This window comes from Argentina anserina, chromosome 7 (assembly GCF_933775445.1).
Source record: "Argentina anserina chromosome 7, drPotAnse1.1, whole genome shotgun sequence".
NCBI classification, from domain to species: domain Eukaryota; kingdom Viridiplantae; phylum Streptophyta; class Magnoliopsida; order Rosales; family Rosaceae; genus Argentina; species Argentina anserina.
The window spans coordinates 21,093,037-21,103,540 of record NC_065878.1 but is presented as its reverse complement, the minus strand read 5'-3'; the positions used below and the strand labels follow the sequence as shown (position 1 = coordinate 21,103,540).

The following is a 10,504-nucleotide window of genomic DNA, read 5'->3' as shown; positions in this document are numbered from 1 at the left end:
ATGACACCATTTGACGGAAGCGTTGGAATTTCTCGTCGATATTAACCCTATATACAATCGTTAGTAGTATATAGCAAGAATGTATCGTTACAAGTCAGGGATCCAAAGCCAGTGATGAATCACATAACTACAAAACAACGAATTCACAAAAAGTTTAAAAGGTTAATAAGTTTCGGATTTAATACCAAAACTAATATATACATATAATCAATCAAACACACGCACAAGCAATCACCAACTAAACGTACAAAGCAAATCAACAAATCTCTATTCTTAACACATGCATATGTCGAGCCTTAGTGGACAAGTAGAATTCACAAGTTATAACTTAATATTGAATTAGATTACTTTGCGCATCTCTAATCCAAAACATGAAAATGTAATTCCTTACTTCACGCATCGAAACAACAATTACTATGTCATTCTCAATCATACCACTTATCAATCTATTAAGCATGTCACATACTTAACAAATCAATTACGCTTGTCGCTTTAGTGATTACTCAACTTATTAGGTATGTCACCTCCTTAACACGTTAAACAAGTAGGTATGTCACCTACTTAACAAATCAATTACGCTTGTCGCTTTAGTGACTACTCAACCTATTAGGTATGTCACCTCCTTAACACGTTAAACAAACACTTAGGCCAATTCTATATACAAAATTCACTTCGCGCCTTGAATCACACATAGCATTGATCCATAATTGAGAATCATTAAGCTATAACAAGGTAAAGTCACGGCATAAACATAATGCATCATTGAATAAGAAAACGAAAATCACGTCATAACATCTTGGAAATTTGTAAAATACATATGATCTTTTACTAATATGGAACTAACCAAAAACAAACACACAAAAACAAACAAAACAACCAAACCATGAACATAGCAATAGAAGTGACAAGTTACACTTTGCCAATCTCCTCTGAGGTATTAAGACAAGGTAGCAAGGCTTTTACTTGAATGACAACCCTAGGCTTTGCGCTTTGGATTGAATGGAATGAAGGATTTATAGTGTCTATGGCTTGCTTGGCTTGAAGATGTCGAATGGTGTTTATGGCAGAGCTTTGGCTATATGTGGCGCAAAGATTGATGATTTTCTAAATGCACAAATCTCTCCTATATATAGAGCATGAATTGGACTGCATAGGGTATGATTTGGAAGTCCAAGAATACCTCCAACCAATGAGAAAGCTTCCCTTGGTGTGGAGAACAAGTTTTCAAAACCCTGAATGCACCTAGACCTCTTTGCAATCTCCAAACATCTCCTCTTTATTAGGATTCGATTCTGATCATTCTCCCCCTTATTTTCCTTCCTTTTTATGCATATTTCGAAGATATAAACCAAAAAATATCTCAAGGAACTTGTATTGCACACAAAGACTCTTTCATTTAGGATTTTTGAAATCGGCAAAACTAACCTTTATGCAATGATTTTGTCATAACTTCCTCTATAAAATAGATATCGATATGATTCCAAATCCTACGAAAACTAGACTCACACATCTTTCTATCCATGTATGGCACGTATTTAGATTCATTGTTAGCTATCTTGATAAGCCCGTAGAAGTTGGATGATGTGCACTAACAAATTTCTAATTCTGATAAGGATTTGACATAATTGCATATATTCTTCCTCTTCCAAATTCTGATTTATTGTGCAGGAAATTATCTTCAATTACATCTTGGAAATACTTCTCCAACTCTATACAAGAGTCCAACTTCGAATAGGAATCCTTCTCTTGAATGCACACATGTAGAACTTCTCCTAATCCATCTAGGACTTGATCACACTGTCTCTTCTCTCCTTGTCCATCTAAGATTTGTCTTTCCTGAAAAGAATCGACAAGCTAGAAATAGAAAAGATAGGAAAGTATAGTCTTAGTCGAGTAAGGAAACCAATCTCAATATGGATTTTAAACACTTAGCATGTTTTCATCCTCAAATTACACATATTCGAGTTAAGCTCTTCCTAAACATTTATTCATACAAAATGAACTAAAACACACTAAATAAGAAGTAACAAAGAGTAACAACAGAGCATATAATCATTAAGAACGTCACACTTTGTACTCCTATAAGTGGATTCAAGATTGCAACACAAGGCTAATGATTTCAAGTGTTTGAGAACAAAAGGTACAACAAACACAGAGTTACATTTGCAACAAAATCATAGAACGAAATGTTACAATTAGCAAGAGTACATTGCAGATGAAGTTTGAAAGAAAGTAACTAAGAAATACACCAGTTCATTTTACCAGAAACACAGTTCCAAACCTATTCAACAATTTATAACAACAAGAAGTTTATGCACAATGCCATTGAGGAACCCTGGAAAAACAAAGCTCCAAAGCAAGTTCACCAATAATGAACCAAGTATACTCCAAAAACCAACCATGAATCCCAATCCCAAGCTCACGTAGAACCACTTGTCCTTAAGTAAATCATATCCTCTTTCTTGTTGATCAAGTATTGTAACGACCCCAAAATTTCGAACTTAAAAACTCAAAATTCTAAAGTCGTTAAACACAAAATAATCTCAATAAAATCGAAATCATTTAAGTGCACAGCGGATCATCACTGAGTTATCAATACAACTCAGAAAACCAATTATTACAACCCAAATTTATAATTTACATTACGTAAGTTGGAATGTAATAATCCTCACAATCTCTCACAAAATAGTCACACAAGCTGGAGGTAAATCACTTCAAGTCCTCTGAGCGGTCCGTCAATTCCCGCTAATCTACACCTGCGGAGTCATCCACTACACCATCGAATTGGTGCACCGGGATTGTAAACACAAACCCGGTAAGCTTTACAGCTCGTATGAGTAAAATGAAAACATATAACTCGCATATCAATATATACGAAAATCCACAAAACAAACAAATATAAATGCACTCATGAGTCAGTGGACGGCCCATCTGGTTGTCCCAAAGAAAAAGAAGCGCTCATGAGAAATTAAGTAACCCTTCTGGTTACCCAAATGCATTTATAATACGGGTACCAAGAACGCTGGTACACATCTGTTACCCCTCTCGTAATACACCGCCGATATTGGATAGCCACCCGCTACCCAACATCCAAAAAAATCTGAGTACCCATAAGCAGATAACCACCCGTTACCTCACATGCAGTACTACGGCAGACAGACTAGAGCTCTAACTGTATCGTAAATTTCGCCCGGCCAAAGGCTAGGTTCCGACTTGCCAAACACGTACAATAATCTCACATCATATTGTACCAATCACGTCCGAAGACAAATCAACATTTTAACAATCTCAATGTTAAAAATCACGTACAATAATCTCACATCATATTGTACCAAAAATCATGTCCGAAGACAAATCAACATTTTAACAATCTCAATGTTAAAATCACGTACAATAATCTCACATCATATTGTACCAAAAATCATGTCCGAAGACAAATCAACATTTTAACAAACTCAATGTTAAAATCACGTACAATAATCTCACATCATATTGTACAAATCAAAATCACATGCTCGATATTTAAATCTCGTCATCGAAATGACATAAATCACGATAAAATCATAACAGTATATTATATAGCAAACTATATATATATATATATATGTACATATTTACCATTTATACAATATATATATAATCCATTATATCGTATACATGTCATATTTCATAAACACGTCCGAAGACAAAAACTCGTCCGAAGACAAAACATTTTAACAAACTCATGTTAAAACCACGCACAATAATCACACCTCATATTGTACAAAAAATCACATCACATGCTCAACATTTAATTCTCGTCATTCGAAATGACCAATTCCAATGAATTCATAACAGTATATAATATAGCAAACTATATATATATGTACTTATTACCATTTATACGATATATACGTAATCCACTATATTGTATACGTGTCGTAATTCAATATTAAAAACTCTTGCAAAAATCTTGGAATCACCGCAAGGGTAGATTCGTAAATAAGTGAGATTTTACTCACCTTATCGACTCGAGCGTAATTCCACAATTCCCGATGATAATTCCTTTCCTCGATTTAACGATCACCTTGAAAAGATAAGAAAAGAATTTTAGAATCGTTTCGTAAACCTTTAAATACCGAAACAGTAATAATCGGTTACTGTTCAGCAATTTTCGGTTTTACGAAATTATTGTTCAGTGTTACTGTTTACTGTTACTATTCATGGTTATTGTACAAATATACGATTAATACGTATTTCTGTACGTATAAATATTATATACGTATTCCTGTACGTATAAATATTAATACATATTTCTGTACGTATAAATATCATATACGTATTTCTGTACGTATAAATATTATATACGTATTTTTGTACGTATAAATATTATATATGTATTTTTGTACGTATAAATATTATATACGTATTTCTGTACGTATAAATATTAATACGTATTTTTGTACGTATACGTACTATTTAAATGTAAATACAATCTCAGTAAAAAAAAATTACTAATTACCTTTTACAAATTACTTTTTACATTTACCGAAAGTAATTTATAATTACATTTACCGAAGGTAAAATTTAATTACATTTACCGTAGTAAGTAAAAATTACATTTACATTTACCGTATACAGTAAATTACCAAAATACCCTTCTGTCAAAACCGTTCACACCGCCGCACGTGGCGGCGCGTGTGCCACACGCGCCGAGGCTAACCACGGCGCGTATCACGCCACCGCTACCTCAAATCTCTCCCCCTTCCCTCCTCCGGCCTCCCCACGGCCTCACACCGCCTTTAAGCCACCCCATACGCTCACACGCGCCGCCTAAGGCGGCGGTGATCCACCCTCCTCCTCTTCCTCCGATCTCCACCAAAAATCAACCCAAATTCAACTATCCTCAATCACACAATCACACACAACAATAATCACCTCAACTCTTACCTAGATCGTACGGTGGAGCCGTTGAAACCTCGTCGGATGGAATGGATCGTCGGCGGTGCTCGATCCTTCGAGGAGAGTTTGTCACGGCTCGTGTAGCTTCGTCATTGCTCACCTGCGGTGTCGAAAGGTAGAGAGAGGTGAGAGCCGAGTGCTTGCGTCGTCGGAGGCACTGCTTGAACTGTGGAGGCGATCACGCGAGGCTCGGGTGTCGTCATGGCGGCGAGGCACGGCGCAGCGAGCTCCAGGGTAGCTGAGGTGGGCCGCGCGATGGTCTTGAGCCTGGCGGTGTGGACCACGTCCGGGCGGAGGTGCAGATCGCCGGCGTGGGTCTTTCGGGGAGGGAGAGAACGAACTCGGGGTGAGAGACGAGAGGGAGGCGGAGAGAGGAGAGAGAGAGGGATTTCCACAAATGGAAACCCTAATCAGAAAAAAGTCCTTTTTATACTCGTTTCTAAAATCGGAAACTAACTTCCGACGTTCATAACTTTCACCTCCGACGTCCATTTCGGACGTGTCACATGTCCACGTACTCGTATCGACGAGCTCTACGACTTTCGTGAAGAAAGTTTTCGCAACCGAGCGACGGAATAAAAGTCGATAAATTCGTTCGGAAACGTAACGTTTTTCTTATTAAACGTTCTCGGAACGTTTCCATTTCCGTTTCGTAAAGTTGCAAACGATCAATTTCATTTTAATTAAATTTTCACAACTTTATAGAATTTCAAATCAAATTAATATTGTTTTGAAAACTATGGTTATTACAAGTATTGTGGGTGTCACCTTGGTTTCACTACAGTTCTTGACAAGTGGAGATCCGTAGAGTTCATTGCCAACAAAGCCAGACTTATCGCGGCTCTGAAGCTGAGTGCTTTCTGGAATCGGTCCAGTCAGATTGTTGTATACGTAGGACAAGTTCAATTGACTCAGAAATGTCATTCTTGTCATGCTTGCTGAAATTTCACCAGAACGTTTGTTCTTTGACAAGTCTTGAGATTCTAGTCCTCCCATATATCCAATCTTTGTAGGTATTCTACCAGTCAGACGATTAATATATATATATAGGATCGAGAGCGGACATCCGCAATTTTAGGTTCTGCAAACCGATGAGACTTGTCAGTTCCTACGGGATCTCTCCATATATAGCGTTAGCTGAAAGGTCAATGATTGTTACCAATCAGAGAATGTTATCGTATTCTACTTCTCACCCTTTTGTCACCAAAACATATTAGCTATGTCCTTTGGAGGATCGAACCATAAGCAAATTCAAATGGGAAAACAACACCATCAAACAGAGCTACATGACAAGTTTACCAAAACTCTAAACGCTAATGTTAAAAGCACAATGCTAATAGAGAATCCTGGAAAAACAAAGCTACATGATGCGCTCGTATTATCCTATATTTCAATACATCATATTCTTAGTTTATATGCTTAGTTATCTAATTTATGTTATTTTAGTGTGTTTATAGGTTTGTGTTAAAGAGAGAAGAGAAGAAGTTAAAATGAGTTACCAAAGATTAAATGACGATTATATTCTTCATTGTCAGAATCTGTTAGTGCAGAACATCCAACTTTGCCAAGTTACTGTGAGAGTTGCAGATCGATTCAGATTATGAGTCTTATATCATTGGAAAGAGCATAAGTCTATTTTATGTAGGATTTTACATATCTTGATTTCGATACTCTGAGAGGAATTTGCCAAGTTACTGTGAGAATTACAGATCGATTCAGATTATGAGTCTTATATCATTGGAAAGAGCATAACTCTATTTTCTGTAGGATTTTACAGATCTTGATTTTGATACTCTGAGAGGAAGTTATGATCATTTAAGTGACGAGATGTTAGAGCTGAAATTTGCTTGTGTTTGTAAACATTCATGGAGAACTCAAGTTGCATTGCTAAGTGCATTCAATTCCAATACATCAAAGTCAATGACTTAGATGAAGATGCAAGGAGTATATGGATTCCTACTTTTACTTGAGATAGTTTAAGGTTTTCTCATTCCATATCAAGTTAGGAATCTGAAACCTAAGTTTATAAGGAAACTAAAATCAAAGATGAGTAAAAATGTTCCCTACATAAGGGAGCACGAATTTCATATGAGAGGATGTCTCTGGAGCACAATGTAGATGTCAAATGAGACCATCCATCAATCTTCACCATTCCATTCTTTTATTGTTTTTATTACGTTTTCCTTAGTTATAGTTTGTTAAACCTTTTTCTAGGATTAAGATGATGTCATTTTATGATTGTTTATGTAGTTTAATGTTTTATTGATGGATTTATAATTTCTTTATGATGAATGCTTGATCACTATTTGAATTGTATGCTTTATGTTTAAGTTATCTGATTGATCACCTTAAGGCTTTGCATATAGTAATTCGAAGATAAATTTGAAGCAGAGATGCAATATAATTTATGAAGCTTCTTGTGATTAATTGTGGTGAATTATATTGTTACTCGAGAGAGAATGATGATTTACTTGATTTCCTTATTTTCTAGAACATAATGAGTCATGCATGTTAAATTTATATTTGAGAATGATAAACTGCTTAGCTAGAATATACGATCTTTACCCGAGAGTGAGAACATCATACACTTAAGGAAAACTATGGTATGCTCATAACTGAGAAGGACATCGATACATGAATTGTCATCTAGAGAGACGAAAGAATCTATTAGTTGCATTAATACATAAATATGATTGTTGATGGTTGATTCTGATACCATAGGTTCTATCTTGTTTATTTATTTCTTTAACACTCGTATCATTTGTTATATGAAAATCTTAAAATCATATCTTGATTGTTTTTGTGTTTTTAGATTAGATTAATTAAGTTAGAATTTAGACCGATTTTCAATCTATAATTAGAACGACCTCGTACTTGTGCACTATACTAACGACAATTCGTGCGCTTGCGAGTTTTAATTAAATTTTCACAACACTACGTGACAAAATTACCAAAACATCATCAAACTTGATAAAACTAATCCATACATATCGATACATCCAAAGGCAATTAATATGGGATTAACTGCATGCAACACACAACCATGGAATCTTTGATAATAACTGCATATCCATTTTGTGTGCACTCCTACCCATCGCCACTATATCCTACTCGTAACAATGTATTAAACAAGATTAATTAATATTACAGCTCGGAATCAAGAACAAGTAATCGATCGATCAAGTCGCCGCGCAACTCTGGGGCATGAGTACTCCAGTACTGGTTACGTCAATGTTGTTGCATGAAGATGTAGCTACCTTATCCAGGTATGTAAGCTTGATGTCCTGCAATGCTATCCCCTTGCAGGGATTACTTGGGCTGCAATCAAATGTCACTGCCTCAGCCGTTGCCGACGTCCCTTGTATATTCTTATATCTCACTTGACTAATCTTCACACCGGAAGTCTGTACGTTCAAGCATGTTACATAGATTAGTTAAAGATTAATGTCATTCTATTCATAAGAACATCCAGTTAATGGTAAGTGAGTACGTAGGTCATTAACTATTCACTACGAAGTACCTGGTTAGGGCAGTTTTCATCACGTGGACAGTAGTTCTGATCAATGATGATGGGGTTCTTAACATTCTTCATCACGATGTTCTGGAAGAGAATGTTAGCCACATAGCCAGTGCTGGGTCTCGCCCATGTCTTTATTCGTAGTCCATTATCCGATCCAGTGAAAACTGCATTCGTCAACGTCACATCTTCCACCCCAGCTTCGATCGCATTCCTAGCTAGACTACCGATGCTGCATCGATCATGAACATTAGTTAGAGCACTCCGTCAAAATGATCACTAGTAAAGTACTAATTGTCATATTAATATATAACTGTAAAATGCACCTTATGCCATGTCCTGGGCCGCAGTTGATGTTATTCATTTTGAGGTTCTTGGTGCCGGGGCCAATTGATACACAATCGTCTCCGGTCATTAACGTCGCACGGGTGATAGTAACCCCAGTTGAGCCCCGCACATGAATCCCATCGGTGTTGGGGCTGTCATCCGGAGCGTACAGTTTAACGTTTCGGACCACCACATTTTTGCAACTGTTGATCACAAGATGAGTTAACTGACTGTTGATGGACAACGTATCACTTATCACCACATTGTTTACCCAGTTGAACGTTATGGACTGCACATATATGATAAGATGTAGAGTTAGTTTGCTGCTATTAATTAATAATTATAAGCAAGTATATCTGTATATATATAATCATGCATGTAAGTCCTTAGTGATTCGATATCGATCATACCCTAGCTCCAACAGGGCAGCTCTTTCCGGATTTCCGGCAAGCCCAAAAGCCAGCTCCCTTGGCGTCGAGTCTGGCACCGAAAACTCCAAGATTATTGACCTGAATGAATAAGATCCAGTAGCCGGAGTTTCCCAAAGCCCAATAGTCAGTAGGGGCAATGAGGGTTCCGTATATCTGAACGATGATTCTACTCTTGCAAGGGCCTCTGAACTCTGCAGCTTTGAGCAAGAACCTTCCTTTGGGGACGTATATGATGGCTGTCTGAGTAGAGCTGCATGCGGCTTCCCATGTCTTCAGAAATGCTTGGGTTGAGTCTGTTTTCCCATCTGCTTTTGCACCATATTTCACCACATGATAAGTTGCTGTTGCATCCGATAACCCAAACAATGATATTACCAAGAAGAGAGATATAAGTAGTAGCCATGAGCTGTGATTGATGGTAGCCATATTTCTAGCTGGTCGATGGATCAATTGTAGATGTAAGATTAAGAATGAACTGGATTTGGATATGAATCAACGAGGCATTTTGGAGAAATTTATAGAGCTTCATTCGATCAATATTTGCATGTTATTCCAGGCTAGCTAGTAATACATTACACATATATATTCTCCACCAATTTTTAATTAAGAGTACATTTGAAAACGATGTAAGGCTAGCTGCTTATCATTTTTTTTAAAGGAGCTGCTTATCATTATATCATATGAAAGAGACAAAGTCAATATACGGTGAGATAGTGTTATTTTAAACGTCGCACGTCGTCGTTGGCTCAGTACATGTTCTCTCCGTTTTGAGATGTACGTACCGTAACGTACGGACGTATTATCTGAATGCATGTGATAGCTTAATTTACATATATACGTACACACTAGATTGTTAATTCATACAGAGAGAGGAAGACGGCGGGCATGTTCTATATCGTTAATTAGTTAGGAAGAAATAAGGATGGGTGCAGTACTTAGTGTCCGTTGGAACTATATATTATCGATTATATCGGTGGTAAGTACACTACTAAAGATATAGAAAACGCAGATGATCGATGGAGCTTACGTAGGGAATGACCTAATTAACAAGTGAAATCTTGACGGTTTCCTGATCGATCAAGCAAATGCGTAGTAGTTTAGTACGTATACGATGCTCCAATATTATTATTCCATTCATTCTTGTGCCATTCGCATATGCATGTGCTACGTGGAGGAGGGAACCCCGGAGGAGTATCAGGCGGAGGAGTCGCGGAACCAACATGTACAGTAGGGCCGCCATGCATGAACTCCGACCAACTAGAATTAACTGACATTTCCATTGCTCTGA

At 37.1% G+C, this 10,504-nt stretch overlaps 1 protein-coding gene across 1 annotated transcript; it reads right to left on the bottom strand.

The window, feature by feature from the left end:
- Positions 1 to 8,120: 8,120 nt before the first annotated feature.
- On the bottom strand, positions 8,121 to 9,642 carry LOC126802883 (polygalacturonase-like). Its single transcript, XM_050530591.1, has 4 exons — positions 9,196 to 9,642; positions 8,785 to 9,074; positions 8,462 to 8,690; positions 8,121 to 8,345 (listed from the first exon to the last, which is right to left on the bottom strand). The coding sequence occupies exons 1-4, from the start codon at positions 9,640 to 9,642 to the stop codon at positions 8,121 to 8,123; spliced, it is 1,191 nt and encodes a 396-aa protein (XP_050386548.1).
- Between the last annotated feature and the right edge of the window lie 862 nt (positions 9,643 to 10,504).

Bases quoted from the DNA above. Each gene is read 5' to 3' on its own strand.
- LOC126802883 (XM_050530591.1), bottom strand. From the start codon at position 9,642: ATGGCTACCATCAATCACAGCTCATGGCTACTACTTATATCTCTCTTC. The intron at 8,691-8,784 runs GTGCATTTTACA...TGATCGATGCAG, and splicing joins GGCCCAGGACATGGCATAAG to CATCGGTAGTCTAGCTAGGA. The intron at 8,346-8,461 runs GTACTTCGTAGT...TTGAACGTACAG, and splicing joins ATGAAAACTGCCCTAACCAG to ACTTCCGGTGTGAAGATTAG.